This window comes from Sebastes fasciatus, chromosome 22 (genome assembly GCF_043250625.1).
Source record: "Sebastes fasciatus isolate fSebFas1 chromosome 22, fSebFas1.pri, whole genome shotgun sequence".
Classification (NCBI taxonomy): Eukaryota; Metazoa; Chordata; class Actinopteri; order Perciformes; family Sebastidae; genus Sebastes; species Sebastes fasciatus.
In genome coordinates this window covers 20,563,001-20,582,244 of record NC_133816.1, presented here as the reverse complement: position 1 = coordinate 20,582,244, position 19,244 = coordinate 20,563,001, and the positions used below count along the sequence as shown (strand labels likewise).

At 42.1% G+C, this 19,244-nt stretch overlaps 1 protein-coding gene across 1 annotated transcript in view; it reads left to right on the top strand.

Moving 5' to 3' along the window:
* zanl (zonadhesin, like) overlaps positions 1-19,244 on the top strand; it is a 30,394-nt gene extending 11,150 nt beyond the window's left edge. Inside the window, exons 26-63 of the mRNA XM_074624540.1 lie at positions 130-265; positions 357-498; positions 755-951; positions 1,055-1,193; positions 1,993-2,109; positions 2,428-2,552; positions 2,966-3,111; positions 4,520-4,663; positions 5,134-5,241; positions 7,906-8,075; positions 8,463-8,665; positions 8,877-9,021; positions 9,174-9,421; positions 9,704-9,881; positions 10,741-10,849; positions 10,945-11,039; positions 11,130-11,306; positions 12,190-12,398; positions 12,480-12,624; positions 12,726-12,823; positions 13,190-13,336; positions 13,455-13,619; positions 13,943-14,070; positions 14,170-14,441; positions 14,521-14,729; positions 14,846-14,990; positions 15,128-15,375; positions 15,458-15,587; positions 15,683-15,884; positions 16,006-16,167; positions 16,329-16,459; positions 16,777-16,979; positions 17,076-17,211; positions 17,426-17,563; positions 17,903-17,996; positions 18,177-18,221; positions 18,434-18,486; positions 19,088-19,244. Of these exons, the coding sequence (XP_074480641.1) occupies positions 130-265; positions 357-498; positions 755-951; positions 1,055-1,193; positions 1,993-2,109; positions 2,428-2,552; positions 2,966-3,111; positions 4,520-4,663; positions 5,134-5,241; positions 7,906-8,075; positions 8,463-8,665; positions 8,877-9,021; positions 9,174-9,421; positions 9,704-9,881; positions 10,741-10,849; positions 10,945-11,039; positions 11,130-11,306; positions 12,190-12,398; positions 12,480-12,624; positions 12,726-12,823; positions 13,190-13,336; positions 13,455-13,619; positions 13,943-14,070; positions 14,170-14,441; positions 14,521-14,729; positions 14,846-14,990; positions 15,128-15,375; positions 15,458-15,587; positions 15,683-15,884; positions 16,006-16,167; positions 16,329-16,459; positions 16,777-16,979; positions 17,076-17,211; positions 17,426-17,563; positions 17,903-17,996; positions 18,177-18,221; positions 18,434-18,486; positions 19,088-19,146 (5,698 nt within the window). The 3' untranslated portion in view covers positions 19,147-19,244. The remainder of the gene's footprint in view (positions 1-129; positions 266-356; positions 499-754; positions 952-1,054; positions 1,194-1,992; positions 2,110-2,427; positions 2,553-2,965; positions 3,112-4,519; positions 4,664-5,133; positions 5,242-7,905; positions 8,076-8,462; positions 8,666-8,876; positions 9,022-9,173; positions 9,422-9,703; positions 9,882-10,740; positions 10,850-10,944; positions 11,040-11,129; positions 11,307-12,189; positions 12,399-12,479; positions 12,625-12,725; positions 12,824-13,189; positions 13,337-13,454; positions 13,620-13,942; positions 14,071-14,169; positions 14,442-14,520; positions 14,730-14,845; positions 14,991-15,127; positions 15,376-15,457; positions 15,588-15,682; positions 15,885-16,005; positions 16,168-16,328; positions 16,460-16,776; positions 16,980-17,075; positions 17,212-17,425; positions 17,564-17,902; positions 17,997-18,176; positions 18,222-18,433; positions 18,487-19,087) is intronic.

The following is a 19,244-nucleotide window of genomic DNA, read 5'->3' as shown; positions in this document are numbered from 1 at the left end:
ATAAACCACAATCACATACATTATCTGACTGGTTTTATACGTTAGGTACAGACCAATCACCCCTTCATTATAATGACAAGGGACAAAAACTAAATAACCAACTCTCTAACTGACTATCTGTGTTGACAGGTGTAATAAGAAACCCAACACCACCATCCCTGAGTGCGATGGAGAGCAGGAACTGTATGAGAGCTCTGGATATTGCGGCATCCTGCTGGACAAAAACGGTCCCTTCGCTGTGTGCCACCCCAAAGTCAACCCTAATGTAAGTCACTTGAAATACAAGCACTACAATGTCATTAAAAATAAGAAGTTAAGAAGACAGAAATTACAATTTCTGATGTGTGTGTCTTCAGAATTACTTCAGGGACTGCGTCTTCGACCTGTGTGAGCTGGACGGAGCCAAGCCCATCCTGTGTGAAGCCATAGAAGCCTACGTCAATGAATGCCAGGACCGCGGGGTAAACATCGGACCATGGAGGAACGAAACCTTCTGCCGTGAGTGTTTTGGGTGAAAGAATGGATGGAGAAATGATAGATGGAGGGATGTAGGGAGGGTACGATGGAGGCAACTAGGGAGCCGCTTCCCATGGGTCGGTAAGGTTTTTGGCTGGACCGCAGAGGGCCAACTCTACAAAACGCTGTTCAAATCTGTATAAAACACTTCATAAATACAAGCCCTGGTCTCAGCATATGCCTCCATACGTCCACCACTATCACTGACTTCCTTCTACCTTCCTATCCTCCCCTCCAGCTCTGAGTTGCACCCCCAACAGCCACTATGAGCCCTGTGCAGACCCCTGTCAGGAGACCTGCTCCGGGAAACCTCCCTCCTGCGGTGGGCCCTGCTCCGAGAGCTGCGTGTGTGATCCCGGCTACGTCCTGAGTGCCGGCAAGTGCGTCAAGAAGAATACATGTGGCTGCTCGCACACCAACGGCCAGTATTATGAGGTACAGTGATGTATGGTGGGAATGGTGAGGACATTTGTGAGGTGACTTTTGATTTGAGCTTCCTCCTGCTAACACAGTTCAAATGTGTGTGTCTGTGTATCAGCCTGGAGACGAGTTTTATGTGGAGGACTGTAAGCTGAAGTGTAGGTGCGATGCTCCCTTCGTTACCTGTGCCGCCTCTGATTGCCCTCCACTGCACGAGTGCAAACACCAGGACGGAGAGCTGGGCTGCTATCCCACCAGTAAGTTTACACCCACCACACTACTACCACTACTAACACTACCAAAATAACCAAACTGGGTATGAAGTATACTGTACTAGCCTTGTAGCAGCATATAAATGACATAAAGCTGGAACATACTCATGTAGCTTTGAATTTGGACAGAATTGAGGACAACCCTGTGGTTCCGCTTTCAATAACAGTAAAACCTCTTTGCATAGGCATACTCTGCTTGACAACTATGGAGGATGGAACCTGTCAAAATAAAAAAATAAATGAATGAATAAATAATTGACTCAATAAATAAATAAATATATCATTAAATGTAACAAAATAATATTATAAATAAATGTAGCCATTAATTAATCGATAAAATGTGACATGAATTGATATTTCTGTTTTAATTTGCTCCTTTTTTAATTTATCTTTGCATTAATTCCCTTATTTATTTACTTTTTACCTCATTTATTTTCCCCTTTTATTTATGTATTTATTTTATTAATTTTATTTGTTTATTTTTGTATTTATTTTTTAATTATTTGTATATTTTTAATGTATTTATTTATTTATTTCTGCATGATTTTCCCTTTGCATTTCACCCCCAAGTTATTTTTCTCTCTATACCTTCTTTTTACAGTTCTTTATGCATTTCTGCCTCAATATGCAAATGAGTGTATCATCATAGGGTCAGGGTGATATTTCAGCTAACGTTAGCGTTAGTTTGCTATATCGACATATTGAGGTTGCAATGTTTACCTTTACCTTGGAGATCGTATGGCATATTCAAACTATTCAACTATACTCTCTCTCTCTCTCTCAGCCTCTCAGGACTGTGTGGTGTCTGGAGATCCTCACTACAACACGTTTGACAAGAAGTTCTACAGCTTCATGGGAACATGCACCTACACACTGGCCAGAACCTGCAAGAACAGCACAGGTAGGAACATTTAGTTTAATGTCTATAATTGTTGCAACCTGCCAAAAACTCCTAAATGCACAACCACATTTAAATGGCACATCTACTTCAAGTTATCCTGTAAAATCTGATGTCCTTGCACCAGGAGGTGGCACTACAACTACATGATAAATCAATATAGTGGGCATTAATCCGACTTATTGCACAGTTCATTGTTGTACAGTAGAAAGCAACATTTCCATTTGTGGTTTTTGGACGTTTTGCATGTTATAAATTCACATTTTCATGCTGTTAATGAAACTTAGTAGACAATGACGTGTTTGTTTGCTCCCTGTGCAGGTCCTTGGTTCTCAGTGGAGGGGAAGAATGAGGAGAGAGGAGCGCCAGGTCTGTCCTACCTGAGGAAGCTCTACGTCACCGTGAATGGAATCACTGTGACCCTGATGAAGACGAGGAGGACGCTGGTCAGTATGAACATTTAAACTAGCACACAATGTGTCTATAAATATACTTTTACAAGCTGTCAGTATCACAAGAGGATGACTGGACACCACATGTGTATATACATGTGCTGCACACACAGCAGCTGCATCACTCTCTCTATATCTTAAGCCCGTGGTTTAGTGAAATTACAGCTTTCGCCTTTTTTTATTTCATCTTATCCTTGACTTTTATCTCTTTTTAATGCCATAATCCCACAACTCTTCCTCCTCCTCGTCTCCTGTACTTATCCGTCCACAGATCAAACAGGTTTCTAAATCACAGCTGGGGTTTTTATTCACGTGTCAAATTTGAAAAGCTGACAGGAAACTGTAAATATTTCCAAAATATTAAGTTTAGCTTCTGTTTATCTTTATGTTGTCTTTTTCTCCGACAGGTGAACGGACGGCGAGTGGCCCTCCCTCACTCCCCCTCTCCTCTCATCTCCCTCAGCCTCGCTGGTCAGTACGTCACCCTGCAGACGCCCTTCGGCCTTCGGGTTCGCTGGGATGGAAACCATTACGCCCAGATCTCAGTCCCCAGGTTGGTATGGAGGTTCACTCAGATAAAACAATATGCACACATAAAGTTCAGCAGGTAAATGTTTCCATCGTTTTCCATCTTTTCATCAATAATTAAAGCTTCAGTAGGCAGAATATATTTGGCATCATTGGTCAAAAAAAGCCATAATAACCTTTCAGCATATTGTAATGTGAAAACTAGACTTCTGCACCTCCTCATGGCTCTGTTTTCAGGCTAAAAATAAATGTAGCCACTAATTAATTAATAAAATGTGAGATAAATTGATATTTCTGTTTTAATTGGCTTCTTTTTTTATTTATCTTTGTATTAATTCCCTTATTTATTTACTCTTTTAATCTGCTTATTTTTCCCTTTTATTTATATACAGTATTTACTTTAAATATTTTATAAATTTTATTTATTTATTTTTTAATTATTTATATATTTAACATTTATTCTTTATTTATTTTTGCATTTATTTTTTAATCATTTATATATTTAGCATTTATTCTTTATTTATTTTATATTTATTTTTAAATGTATTTATTTATTAATTTATCTTGCATTTTTATTCACATTGATAAAATGTGAGATAAATTGATATTTTTGTTTTAATTTGCTTCTTTTTCAAATTTATCTTTGTATCAATTCCCTTATTTATTTACTCTTTTCTCTGTTCTTTTTTATTTATTCATTTTTAATTTTATTTGTTTATTTTTGCATTTATTTTTTAATCATTTATATATTTTTGCATCTATTTTATATTTATTTTAAATGTATGTATTTATTTATATTTATTTCTCTCTCCTTGTTTGCTTGCATCTCCATGTGGAATTTTTCTTTTTTTTTATTCACATACACATAAAATTCAGCAGGTAAATGTTTCCATCGTTTTCCATCGTTTCATTGATAATTAAATCTTCAGTAGGCAGAATATTTTTGGCATCTACTGTTTATTAAAACGAAAGGAATTACAAACAATAACATAGGCTAACTGGAATAACTAAAGTACGTAACGTGAAGTGACGGTCAACAGAAAACATTTAAAATGATGAACACTAAATGTATTTAGACTGGAAATGAAGCAGTTGAAACACACCCTGAAAAACAGATTGATATGGGCTGTAAATAGTATAAGATGCTCTGGAAGGTCATAGTTTAATCTCGGTGGAGGTATATTTCAGGGGAAATCAGATCAATCTGTAGTTCAGAGGTCATACAGATGTCCTATTTCTAATAAATCTTCAGTCTTAATACCTTGCCTCTATATCTTCCATTGATGATGACTGATAGTATCAGATGAAGAGATTTATGTATTCTGTTTATTTGTTTATAAGGGCCAAGCACTATTTAACCTTTTAAGTCTTCTTAAGACGTCCGTCCTCATCTCTTAATCCCGTCCTCTCTTTGTCCTTGTCCCCCCCCTCAGCTCCTACTACGACCAGATGTGTGGTCTCTGTGGTGACTACGATGGGAACCCAGCCAACGACTTCACCAAACCAAATGGCGTTCTGGTGGGAAACGTCAACGACTTCGCGAACAGCTGGCAGACAGAAGAGGACGAGGATGACTCGTGAGTTCACACGCATTCGTTTTAGCAGCTGGAATCTGAGAATTTACGGATTTCCTTCAAACTTCCTTAGAAAATCACATGTAGAACGAACATGTGACTGAACTGCATGTGACGAGGCTCCAGAATCTCTACATGCATTCAGTTACTAATAGTAAAACAAACAAATTATATGAGTTATGCAATGTATGGAAAAATATTTTTTGCATTTTTTTTTATTATTATTTATATATTTTAGCATTTATCTTTTTTATATATTTTAGCATTTATTTTTCATTTATTTTATATATTTTTTTTAAATGTATGTATTTATTTATTTATTTTTTTGTTTATTTCTCTCTCCTCCTAACAAAGTGTTACCTTATGTTATACAGTGTGGAGAAATTATTAATATTATTCAAAGAATAATTCAATTTGAGAAAATTAAAAAATGACCTGTAACGTGACCCCGTTGTTGTGTTCGTATTGATCAGGTGTAACCCCGGCACCAAGCCCGACCCCGACTGTGACCCCAAACTGGAAGCTGAGGTGGTGAAACCAGACAAATGCGGCAAAATCAAAGACCCTGCCGGACCCTTCAGGTGAGAAAGCAGCTTTACTTTCTTACTAGTTATTCACTATTTACTTACGGTAAATGTCTTTATTCTTTTATTTGACTGATATATTTGACTTCAGGACATCTCTGACTACATACATGACGGAAAATCAAACATTTTACTGGATTAATTTAGATGTTTTCCAAAGTAAAAGTCCCTAGAAGTGTATAATTCAACTTTTTCCCATGATCTAGTGTTAAAAAAGTTAACAAAGATCGCAATAAATCGCTTTTTTGTTTACATTTTCATTTTTATTCATCATTGTTGTAGGTCTATGGTACGACGGTACTACGGAGTATTAGGGCCACATTGAGGAAAAAAAAAAAAATCTGAGATTTCGAGTATAAAGTCATAATATTACAATAATAAAGTAATAATATTACGAGAATAAAGTCATAATATTATAAAGAAGTAATTTTACGTATTATTTTCCTTTTTTTTCTCTCATAAAGTTATGACTTTATTCTCGTAATATTACGACTTTCTTTTCTTGTTAACTTCTGACTTTATTCTGTAAATCTCAAATGTTTTTTCCCTCAATGTGACCCTAATACTCCGTAGTACATTTGCTCTTTGGCCCTCACTGCATTAGACTTATATACTATATACTTAGACTATAAACTGTGTTACCTTCATCACAATGCTCAAATGTTTTATTTATTTCTTTTGCATAAAATGTCTCTTTAGATAGTAAAGGTTGTTGACTCCTGAACTAGCCTTAATGTTTTACTGTATTAACCTGCAGCTGTTCACCTTAAATCAATATGAGACCTCCCTGTTCTGAGCAGTGTCAGCACTTATTTATCTGGCGGGATGGGGGTCTATCAGATAACGCACTGTGGACAAAGGCTAGTGTGAGGGTGTGACTGTAGAAAGTGTTTTTTCAAATGACGGTTTATTGGTTCAATTTTGCCGCACAGACGGTGGGTGTTTTTTATTTTGAAAGGGGTTACCAGCGGTTACTGGAGGAGAGACAGATTGTGGTATCTTTACAAAGATTGTCTATCTCATTTATCTATTTCAGATTACAGTTATAGCTCGTTCTTGGAAGATCACATGAACAGCATTGGACTCTGAACCATATTAAAGCACACACACATACACATTTACATGTTTTATTGTTATACATACATGTTCGTTCGTTCATGGCGAGTTGATTGAAACCACTGTTTCCCCTTAATGCAAAACTATAAATCTGTTTTTTTCTTTCCATGGCAGGGAATGTGTGGTAGAGGGAGAAATACTTGAGTAACTAAATTCATAATAACACACTTATTGGATAATTTATGCAATTGTCTGTATATAAAACTATTTAAAAATGTATATTTATTTGCTACTTATTAGACCTCATTCTGTTTAAAGACGGTATTTCTGCACAGTTGCAGATAAAGATCAAGCTCCACTAATATTATACTATCATTATATTCTAGTGGTGGCTGCGTAGGATTGTTTCAGACTTGTGTGGTCCAAACGTTTTCCAATAACTCCAGAGCGTCGTGAAGTTCAAAAGTCAACATTTATTGAAAATAGATAGATGTAATCATTTCCAAAATTCACGACATGTTTTTATCTAATGAAATATTCTACTTCGATCCATATTTGTTGGCGTTTAGCCTTTCAAAAACAACATTTTCAAAAGGTTTCGTTACAAATAAAGATGCTTGGCGAATCTGTCAAGACGTCATCACTTTATGTTGACGAAACCGCCGAGTTATGTTCATTAAAGAAAGTTGATTTAATATAAAAAAGTAGGGCTGTTAAAGTTAACGCGATAATAACGCGTTAACGCAAAGCTTTAACGCCACTAACTTATTAAACGCATTAACGCAACTTTTAGGTTGTAGCAGGCTCAGTTTTAAAGCAAGAGTGAAGATACTGGTATCATATGAAACTATAAAACCTAAAGAATCCATCGGTACCAACCATGTCATACTAGCTTGTCGGAAAGGAGGTTAAATAACGCTCCAAACTTGCACTACATTTTGACGCGGAAAAACTGCCATGGCCATCTTCAAAGGGGTCCCTTGACCTCTGACGTCCAGATATGTGAATGTAAATGGGTTCTATGGGTACCCACGAGTCTCCCCTTTACAGACATGCCCACTTTATGATAATCACATGCAGTTTGGGGGCAAGTCATAGTCAAGTCAGCACACTGACACACTGACAGCTGTTGTTGCCTGTTGGGCTGCAGTTTGCCATGTTATGATTTGAGCATATTGTTTTATGCTAAATGCAGTACCTGTGAGGGTTTCTGGATCAATATGTCATTTTTTTGTGTTGTTAATTGATTTCCAATCATAAATATATACATACATTTGCATAAAGCAGAATATTTGCCCACTCCCATGTTGATAAGAGGATTAAATACTTGATAAACTTCCTTTAACGTGCATTTTGAACAGATAAAAAATTAGCGATTAATCACGATTAACTATTTTAATCGATTGTCTTAGATACAAGTAGGAGAGGCTTCAAGGAAAATAGGTTGGGAACCGCTGGTTTAGGATGTGGTTTCATGTATTTCTTATATACATTTTTATATTAGTATTTTTTTCAAGGAACGATTAAGAGGATGGTACAAGGGAAATCAGCAGCATGTCATTAGTTGAGCTCTGTCGGAGTATCTGAGTGTTTTCTATGTTCCAGGGAGTGTATCGGTGTGGTGGATCCCACTCCGTTCTTCCAGAGCTGCGTGTACGACATGTGTCAGTTCAACGGCCAGCAGCACGTACTGTGTGACCAACTGCAGGCCTACACCGACGCCTGCCAGAGCGCCGGAGCCAAAGTCCACCAGTGGAGGACTCCGAGCTTCTGTCGTAAGTCTTCGGTATTTTAACGAGGATCACGAAACCTCAAACTATACTAGTAGTACGTACTGATTTGGCCAAAATGTAGCATGTCGCATGCGAACAAAAGCAAAATCTCCAGTATGCCATTAATACCTGGATGACCCTTTTTAACATGACTCTAATATCTGGAGGGAGATCAGTCCACTGTTTTGTTGCTGTAACTGAAAAATGTTTTTGTGACTTTAGAGATGTGGCTGTATGAAACCTAACATTCATCTTTTCATCCTACTGCCCCTCCTTTTATCTATCCCTGTCTCTATCCAACCCTCCTTTGGTTCATCCTACTACCCCTCCTTAACTCATTCATCCTACCCTCCTACCATCCTACCCTCATCCCTGTGCTCCTCCATGCAGCCCTGGCCTGTCCTCCCAACAGCTCCTACTCTCTGTGCACCAGCCCGTGTCCGGAGACGTGTCTCGGTGTGGTCGGACCAACCGGCTGCGAGGACGTGTGCGTGGAGGGTTGCGAGTGTAACCCGGGCTTCATCCTCAGCAACGACAAGTGTGTGTCGCTGAAAGACTGCGGCTGCGTGGACACCGGTGGATCCTACCACCCTGTAAGTGGGAACAACGTCACGAAAGTCACTTGTCTTTTAGTCAAAGCGTTCATGTCCTGCTGCCACTCATAGTTCACCCTCTGAGACGCACTATAGACCTTAACGGAGGCATCAGTATTGATATGTTCCTGGTATTTATCTTGAAAGCATGAACAGACAATGTTTCAAGCACATACTCAACAATATTTTGTATGTGTGTGTTTAACGTCAGGCGGGTGATGACTGGTACTTGGAGGGTTGTGAGCAGAAGTGTGTGTGTCACAGTGGAGGTTTGATCCAGTGTCACAACACCAGCTGTAAACCAACCACCGAGAGCTGCCAGCTACAAGACGGAGAGTACGAGTGTCGTCCTCTGGGTACGTTAAACACAATCACACGTACAATATCTTTGAATTAAATAATGCAACTGGGAATTCCTTATAGCTCCATACAAGTGTCTGTTTAATGTGATTCACAACAAATTCCAAGCACTCGTACGTCGAGTTAAACTCTCCCCTCTCTCGTTCAGGAAGCGGTATCTGCTCAGTATCTGGTGATCCCCACTACACCACCTTCGACAAACACAGCCACCATTACATGGGAGCCTGCTCCTACACCCTGTCCAAACCCTGCAACGCCTCCTCCGACATGCCCTACTTCACCGTGGACACCCAGAACGAGCACCGAGGAAGTAATAAGAAGATCTCCTACGTCAGGGCTGTGATGATCAACGTGAACGGCGTGACCGTCATCTTCGGCAAGGGACGCACGGTCCAGGTACGTTAAAGCTTTAAGCTCTGCTCGATAGTTTAGTCATAGTTTTAGCAATAATTTCCCCTTCTGGACAGCTCCCCAAAAGTGAAGCCAAAACATCTGTATCGCCCCCTGGTGGCTGGCTGAAGTACAGGTCATAAACCCCGCCCCCTCCATGTTAGCGGATGAGCCATTTCTGACAACGTCGACAAACACGTCACAACTCGGCGTTCATATGGACTCATCTCATGAACACGGTAAACACGACCCCATATGATTCAGAATAAACGTGTCTGTGTTCTTCAGGTCAACGGGACGGCGGTCGTCCCACCTGTCACCTCCATCAGTGGAGTTAAGATCTACTTGAGCGGCAAGTTTGTCGTCCTGGAGACGTCCTTCGGCCTGAGGGTGCGTTTCGATGGCAACCACCACGCTGACGTCACCGTGCCGACCTCCTACAACGGCCTGCTCTGTGGCATGTGTGGTAAGAACCGGTTGTTTTCCATTTCAGGCTCTTAAACATCCTACTTAAACTCTCTCTTTGAAAATTGGGAGCCTATTTTAAGAAGAACTGATACCAATCAAAGCTTTGTCTATTCTTTCATGACTTCCACTGTATTAGCTTCAGTCTACAGTAGTTGTCCAACGCCAAACTACCAGACTACCAAACCAAAATGCTGTCTTAAAGGCAACCCTTAATGTCTTTATTAACATGTTGAGTCTTAAAGGAGAACTATGCCCATTTTCAAATAAAAAATAAATGCAAAAATAAACAAAGAATACAAAATAAATGTGAAAATGAATAAACTTAAAAATTGTATAAAAAAAAATAAATAAAAGGGAAAATGAAACAGAAGAGTAAATAAGGGAATTAATACAAAGATAAATAAATAAAGAAGCAAATAAAAACAGAAATATCAATATATGTCATATTTTATCATTAATTAATAGCTACATTTATTTTAATTATTATTTATGCTATATTTAATGACATTTATTTATGAAAAACTTTGTGTTTTGGCTTTAAGTCACTACGAACACAAAGAGCTGCTGTCGTGTTATTTTATACCTTCTTTTGATGATCTACCATGTGAATAGATGATAAAACCTACTAGTGGGTGTAGTAGACCCCTATTGACCGACATTTATGGGGCTTATAGCGACTGATTACGCCAATTTATTAGCCTGACAACAGCCAAATCTACTGACAGATCTTCTCTGGTTTCTGGCTTTTAGACCGAGTAGGTCACAGATATTGATTGACCTTTACTAGGCCATGGAAACAACATTTCCAATTTTTTATTTTGGTGGTGTTCCCCTTTAATGTTTGTTTCCCCCGGCAGGAAATTTCAACGGAAACTCCAAAGATGACAACTTGAAACCAGACAAGACACCAGCTGCTAACACCAATGAGCTGGGAGACAGCTGGCTGGTTCCTGACCCGCGGCCTGAGTGAGTCACATCACAGAATACATAAATACATGAGCCATTATTACACAACTAAATCAACACTTTACTAACAAATCTAATAAACCTCTCTCCTCCAGCTGCACCAACGGAGGTGGACAGGAAGACTGTGATGAGAAGGTGGAGGAGGAGGCCGCGAAGCCCACCAGCTGCGGCATGATCACGGATCCTAATGGTACGACACACACACACAGTCGCCCGATTACCATTGAGTAAACTGTCTGGCGCCTCCACTACATCTCTGTGTCTCCGATGTTGACTTTAGGTATCTTTAAGTCCTGCCACGCCGTCGTGCCCCCGGAGCCGTACTTTGAAAACTGCTTCTACGACATGTGTGCCACCGGAGGTCAGACCGTGGCTCTGTGCCAGGCCGTAGAGAGCTACGCTGACATGTGTGCTGCTGCAGGAGTCCCCATCGCATGGAGAAACAACACCTTCTGTCGTAAGGACCATTTATGATTTTATCATTTCAGAGAATTTTAAATTTTTTCGTAAATTTATGAGTTTGTTTTTTCTCGCAAATTTATGATTTTATAATCTCAGAGAATATTCAAGTTTCTTTCTGGTAAATTTGTGACTTTAATCTCAGAATTTCTTTTTCAATTTTTTCGTAAATTTATTTGAATCTAAATTTTTCTCGTAAATTTATGATTTTATAATTTCAGAGAATTTAAATTTTTTTTGTAAATTTCTTAGTTTTTTCTCGCAAATTTATGGCTTTTTAATCTCAGAGAATATTCAAGTTTTTTTCTCAAATTTGTGAGTTTTTGTCTTGTAAATTTGTGATTTTATAATCTCAGAGAATATTAAGACTCTTTCTCGAAAATTATATTAACGTTTTTATCTCGTAAATTTACGACTTGAATTTCGGAAAATTCTTAATTATTTCTCGGAATATTACGCCCTCTCCCCCAGCTTTGTAATTATTATTTATTTTACCTACAACGGCCCTAATCAGCGTCGTAGTGGGCGCTTTTCAACAAAAGGCTTCTTCAAGAATATAAACTTCATCTCCTTTAGATTGGGAAACACGAGATACACATCCTCCACCAGTTCTTGCTCAGGCAACAGACACAGTTCAGATTGTGATTCAGTTCAGTGAATTTCAACAGCAAGATTTGACTTGCACTACATATACTGTATGGTTATATAGCTGCTTAGTATTCAGTATTTGGACACACAGACACAGGATTTATCAGTACTGACATCCTTGCCAGCATTTACAGTAGAGTTGCCAGTATGAGAAAACTATAAATTGCAGCTTTGCATTTGAAGAAAAAAACTCCAAACGTCCTCCAAACATCCCTCTGTCCTCGTCCCTCCAGCTCTGAAGTGCCCCCCAGGCAGTAGTTACGACCCGTGCGGCCCTGCCTGCTCCCAGCCCAGCTGCCAGAACCCCGTGGGCTCCGTCGGCTCCTGCAACCACCCCTGTGTGGAGGGATGCATCTGTAACCCCGGCCTCGTCCTCAGCGGAGACAAATGTGTCCCGCTCACCGAGTGCGGATGTACTGATGGAGACGGACACTACAGACCGGTGAGTGTGCTCAGGTGGAGGTTTTTTGCTAGATGAATATGTTGCATTGAACTTATTTATGTGCACTATTTGTGTGTGTAGGTTGGAGACAGTTGGTTCACAGAGACGGACTGCTCAGAGCGCTGCAAGTGTAACGGCAACCACAACATCACCTGTGAGCCGTGGCAGTGCAGCCCTGCACAGGAGTGTAAGGTAGTAGAGGGAGTACTGGACTGCCACTCGACAGGTAAACTTAACAACCAAAGAGTCACTGCACTGCTCATCATTTCTCTTTCAGCCAATCGTCAAATATGTTCATATTTCACCGAGCCTCGTTTCCCTTCGCAGGTAAAGGAGTGTGTCACGTGGCTGGAGATCCTCACTACTACACCTTTGATGGTGTGATGCACACATACATGGGCACCTGCACTTACACTCTGGTGGAGGTACGTGTCTTTTTCAACTTGATACACATCTGGGATGTTTGTGCTGCTGCTGTTTTGAGTCTCTTTGTGGTCAATTTGCGTGTCTTTGTAGTTATTTTGAGTCTCTTTGTGGTAATTTTGATTCTGTTTGTCGTCGTTTTGCATCTTTTTGGAGTCATTTTATGTCACTTTGTAGTATTTTTGTGTCTCTTTGTAGCCGTGTTGTCTCTTTGTAGTCATTTTATGTGTCTTTGTAGTTGTTTGGAGTCTCTTTGTAGTTGTTTGGAGTCTCTTTGTAGCTATTTTGTGTGTGTCTTTGAATCATTCTTAAACTATAGGAAACATGAAAGCATGTTTTTTAAAATGATTTCTTTTTCAATCCTCTAGGTGTGTAACGCAACCAAGGTAACATCCTTCAAGATCGTGGCTAAAAACGAGGAGCGTGGTCAACCAGAGGCCTCTTATGTTCGCTCTGTCAAAGTCTACCTGCCTCATGACACTGTGGTTGAACTGCAGAAGAGCCGCAGAGTTCTGGTAAGGAACTTTTTTTTAATAGGTCTCTCGGGGCTTCCGTAGCGAACAGTAATGGGATAGGGCATTGTGAAATGATCAGCGGCTGACTGATGTCTGTGATCTCTCTGTCTTCTCTTAGCTGAACGGACGGCGGGTGCGAACCCCAGTTTCCATCGACGCGGCCGGAGCCAAGGTGATAACCAGCGGATCCTTCAGTCTGCTGGACACAAACTTTGGTCTGCAGGTGAAGTTTGACGGAGTCCATCACCTGGAGATCACTGTTCCTGGAGAATACTACAACAAGGTATAAAGACATACAGTATCTCATTGTACACTTTTACAGCGATACGATACGTATCACTTTCCATGGTTCCGATACGATTCAAGGACGATATTTGGCTCATCTAGAGCAATACGATACGATAAGATATCGAGATACGAATTCTTAGTATCAATACAACAGATTATTTACCTTGCAAGTTGATTTTACATCGATAAACGTCCCCCGTGAAGGACGACATGCTGAGTACCTATCGATGTGGTTGGATCGTAGGAATATAAATCAATACATCGATGTAGTAGATGAATCGTTACACCCCTAATAATAACCCTCTCCCTCCTCTCCAGCTGTGCGGCATGTGTGGGAACTACAACCACAACTCCTCTGATGACGACCTGATGCCCAACAAGAAACCAGCCAAGGATGTGATCGAACTGGGCAACAGCTGGAAATCAGATGGAGACAGTGATCCCGGGTCAGTGGGGTTACAGCCATCACACATCGGTCTGCTGTGATATGTTATAATAAATTCTGACTGTTGTTTAAATACTTTTTTAAATACCCCCTCCTCCAGCTGTCAGCCAGACACCCGTCCAGACATCCACCCCAACTGCACGGCAGAAGAGGAGAAGCTGTTCGAGGCTCAGTGTGCCGAGGTCATCCTCTCCGACCGCTTCAAGCCCTGCCACCCTCTGGTGTCCGCCGACGCCTTCCTGGGTAACTGCGTCTACGACATGTGCGAGTACAACGGCATGCAGGCGACGCTCTGTGACAACGTGGAGGCGTACGCTCAGGCCTGTCAGAGCGCCGGAGTCACCATCAGCTGGAGGAACAACACCTTCTGTCGTAAGTCCCACTTACACTGATTAACAGCTAACATTCTAGCTTTACTCTCTTAATACTTGACTGTGATCTCTCCCTGCAGCCGTGCCCTGCACTCCCAACAGCCACTACTCAGACTGCACCGCCCCGTGCCCCCCCACCTGCTCCGACCTCTTCCCCATGTTCTGCCACCTCCCTCCGACCACCTGCGTGGAGGGCTGCCAGTGTGACGCCGGCCACGTCCTCAGTGACAACAAGTGTGTCCCGCTGGACAAATGTGGCTGTCTGGGCACAGACGGAGAGTACCATGACGTGAGTGAAGCAGAGTCCATAAACAGAAACATGTGCAGGTTATAAGCATTAAAGGTGCATTGTCTTTGTGTTTATAAATGTAAACAAGTCTGTTGTGTGTGTGTTTATGTGTGTAGGTGGGAGACTCGTGGCTGACGGATAAATGTACCGACTTATGTTCCTGTAACCTCGGCGGCAAAATCACGTGTAAGAGCCACAGCTGTAATTCCAACTCAGTGTGCGCCCTGGACAAATTAGGAGACCTCTACTGCAAACCCACCAGTGAGTCCACCACTCTGATCGGCTTCATCTGTAATATTACAACACGCCGTACAGTTTAGAGACTTTAAACGTTAAATGACGGAAGTATTATTTAAGTCGTAACCCATTTTGCCCGTTTAATTTATATAATCTTCTAGAGTTCGACAAGTGCAGCATCTCTGGGGATCCTCACTTCCGAACATTTGATGGGTTCACCCACCACTTCCAGGGTCCCTACACCTACGTCCTGACTCAGGGCCACAACCTGCAGAACTCCCTGTCGCCCCTGGTGGTGAGGGGGAGGAACATCAGACGTGGGGGGAACAGGAGGGTGTCCTTCCTGGATCAGATGTACATCGACGTTTACGGCGTCAATGTCCGCTTCCTGCAGAAGAACGTCGTCCTGGTCAGTAGTTTGTCTTTGTCCGATTAAAGCATTTGTAGTAAAAAAAGTAGGTATTGAAATCATATTTTTATCCCCTCTATAGCTGAACGGGGAGCGTGTTGCACCTCCTCTCAGTCCAGTGGACGGTTTGACCATCACGATGAACTCCAGGCAGGTCCAGCTCACCACCGACTTTGGACTCACTGTGCGCTTCGATGGCAGAATGCGTGGAGGTAAGAGAAGAAGAAACCCCCGCCCTCACTGACTGACTGGCTTTGGCTTGTTCCAATCCATCCATTCATTCCCCTCCTCCGTCTCTGTGTTTCAGAGATCATACTGCCCAGCACCTACAAGAACTCCGTCAGAGGGCTGTGTGGAAACTACGACGGCATCACCAGAAATGAGTACATGAAGCCGGACGGAACAGTGGTCAGGAACCTGAACGCATTCGGAGAAAGCTGGAGGGTCAGCGACCGACTGGCGGACGGACTGAAGATCTTCAACCTTCCTCACACCGTCCACGCCCACAGGTAGGACCGCTCACTACCGAGCACATTACGACGCAGTTATTGAGAATCCTTAAGACACGCAGCAATTTTAATATTTTCTATTTCCTCTGTCCTTCCATCCTTTCTGCCGTCTGCCGTCCAGACGAGAGGTGGAGACTGATCCAGATTCAGGATTTGAGACATCGGACTGCTCTCAGTCTCAGCTCAGTGACTACAACGGCGTGGCTCAGTGTGGAGCGCTGTCGGACTCCAAGGGGCCGTTTGCTGCCTGCCACGCGACCCTGCCACCTAAAACCTACCAGGAGTGAGTAGTCTGGGAGTGTGTGTGTGTGTGTGTGTGTGTGTGTTTGTGTGAAGCAACTTGTGCACAACACATGATACACTTCACAGCCTTCTTCCAAATCTAAATATGACATGTTGTTTGGCTGCCTTTGCTCATGCTCAGTATGTCTGTTTGTCCCTCAGTGACTGTGTGTTTGACCTGTGTGCTGAGGAAGGCAGTGCAGCGCTGCGTTGTGCCAGTTATGATGCGTACGCTGCAGCCTGTCAGGAGGCCGGAGTCAAGCTGGGATCCTGGCGGCAGCAGCTGAACTGTGGTAAGACGACGCTGAACTCACACAAAGGCTGTATACGAAACCTCATATTACACTAGTAGTACGTACTGATTTGGCCAAAATGTAGCATGTAGTATGCAAACAAGAGTCAAATCTCCAGTATGCATCGGACCAGTCTACCTCGCCTACTGTATCCCACAATGCAAAGCGCTGGAACAGTACAGGCTACTGTTACAGCAGCCTGTACTGCTGTAAAAATATACAGAAAACTACATGTAGCTTGTTAAAAGTGAAAGTAATCAGCCATTATCCATACGAGACAAGGTCGTGACCTCTCTCTCTCTCCGTCTCTCTCCCAGTCATGACCTGTGATGCCAACAGCACCTACTCCCCCTGCATGTCACCTTGCCCCGCTTCCTGCGCCGACCTGGCAGCGCCCTCCGAGTGCGACACCACCTCCTGCATGGAGGGCTGCCAGTGTGCCGCGGGCTTCGTCATGAGCGAGGGGATCTGTGTGCCGTACACACAGTGCGGCTGCACCTTCCTCAACAGATACTACACAGTAAGAGGCCTTACGGAGATACAGCAGTATATGTCACTGTGTGATATGATGTCATTGTGAAGTTCTCCGTCTCACCGCTCTCCCTCCGTCCTGCAGCTGAAGGAGAAGTTTGTGACGGAGGACTGCTCTGAGGCTTGCGAATGCTCCATCACCGGCGCCGTGTGCCAACCAAAGACCTGCCAGAGTGGTCACGTCTGCACCATCTACGACTTCAAACGGGACTGCTACAGAGGTGTGTGTTTGTGCTCAATTCTAGAAAACTAGAAAAAAAAGACTAGAAAAGTGCACTCAGTGCAGATCTCTCTTTCCCAGGTGTGTCTGCAACGACCACTGCTATAATGTTTGATTGACTGAATACAAACCATAATTGTTGAACCCCCCCTCCGTCTAGATTGCAAGTGTATCAAGACGCAGTTTTCTCATCAGTAATGTGTTGTGTTTTGCAGCGAGTCCCTGCCTCAGTTACCCGTGTCTGAACGGAGGGACATGTGACGAGGCCAGCAACACCTCGTACTCCTGTCGGTGTGCGAACGGCTTCGAGGGCGCCAACTGCGAGGTGGAGATCACACAAAGCGGAGGACTGGGTACGGCTGTTACTGATGCAATTTACTGTTTAGTACTGTTTAGCTGTAATATGAGAAAGTCTGTGAACCGAAGATCAAGTTGAGGAAATACCAAGCACCGCCCACCAGCCGGAGCTCAGCCAATAGGAACGCTCTCTCTCTCTCTCTGTCTCTGAAATGACCTGTGATTGGTCAAAGTCTCCCGTCACGAGCTAGATTTTTTCTAAAGCCTGAAAACAGAGCCATGAGGAGGAGTAGAAGTCTAGTTTTCACTCAGAACACTTAAATAACAATATATTGAAAGGTGTTTTTTTGCAGCTTTAAGAGTCAAAGATTTAATTGAATTGTTGTTTGTTACAGAAACCAAGTGGATTATCCTGATAGCGTCCCTGGTCGCAGTCGCCGTCGTCATCATCGTGACCGCCATCGTGTGCGTTTGCAAACAAAAAGACAAGTGAGTCTCAACTGATTGTGCAAATATGAAAGCATTAGAAGGATGTGCATGGATGAGTGTGTCTTCATGACTGCTGACCGACGCTGGCAGAATGACTAACGTCTCCCAGCCTGAGGACGCTGCCGCTGCCGTCCGTCACTCCTTTCAAAGCCCAGATAAAAAGCTTCATTTTCCTTGCAGGTCACAAGTTTATGTAATTCAGAGGCCGCAGTCGTCTCACAGTGGGTGAGAGAACATTACAGTGTCATCTCCTTTTTTGGGGTGAATTTCTGGGAGCATTATAACTGTATCAGCACTGGGAACGAGGGCCTTCACTCCACCTTCACTATCTAAAAACACCCTCTGTACTCTGACCTGCAGGCAGAGATGTCTTATTCATTCATTAATTAACGTTCATTTTGAAGTGTCTCACTTTTCTTTCTCCTTTCTGTCCGCAGAAAATACAAGTGCAACGAGAAAAAGCTTGTCATGAAACCAACAACTAAGAACGGTCAGTATTGTTCATGGAGGAAATAAGATTACGAAATAGGACTCACACAGATCTTTGGTCTCAGGACTACATTTAAAAATAGCTAAATGTGAATCATATCACAGTATATAAACTGCTCAATAATCCCTCCAAAATACCACATTAAGACACCAAGACCTTGAGGAACACCAAAGAAAAAGCCATGCTGTGATTTGGATTCAAAAACTTTTAACATTTGGAGATTTCTGCAAGAATTGCGTTTTTCGGCGATTGGATGGCGAGCACTTCTGTTGTGTAAACTGCTCAGAAACCCCCTTATTGTCAATCTAACTAGGAAAGCCATCCATCTTCTGAATGCTCTAGGTCTGTAGTTTGTGGCTGTAAAGTTTCATGAGGCTGTGATTATCCTAGAGGTCATCACAGGTCATTTTATACAGTGAGGTCAAGTTTAAAAAAATGGTCTCACTACAATGAAATGTCTCCTATGGGGACTAACATCATCACACATGAATACAGTTGGGCTCATTGGATCCACAAGAGTCTCATCTTTACAGTGAGTAGTATTTAATCAATGATGATTATTAGCGCAGCTCTAATATCGATCCCTTTTGTTCTCTTTTAGGTGTTCCATATACAAACATGGACAACGAACAAAAAACCGACAAAGTGTCGGCTCTGTGATGACAAACTGTGTAACCTGAACGCAACACACCTTCTGCCTGAGTCAACATGATCAATCTGTTCTGAAGCTCGTTCAGCATCCAGAGAAGAATAAAACT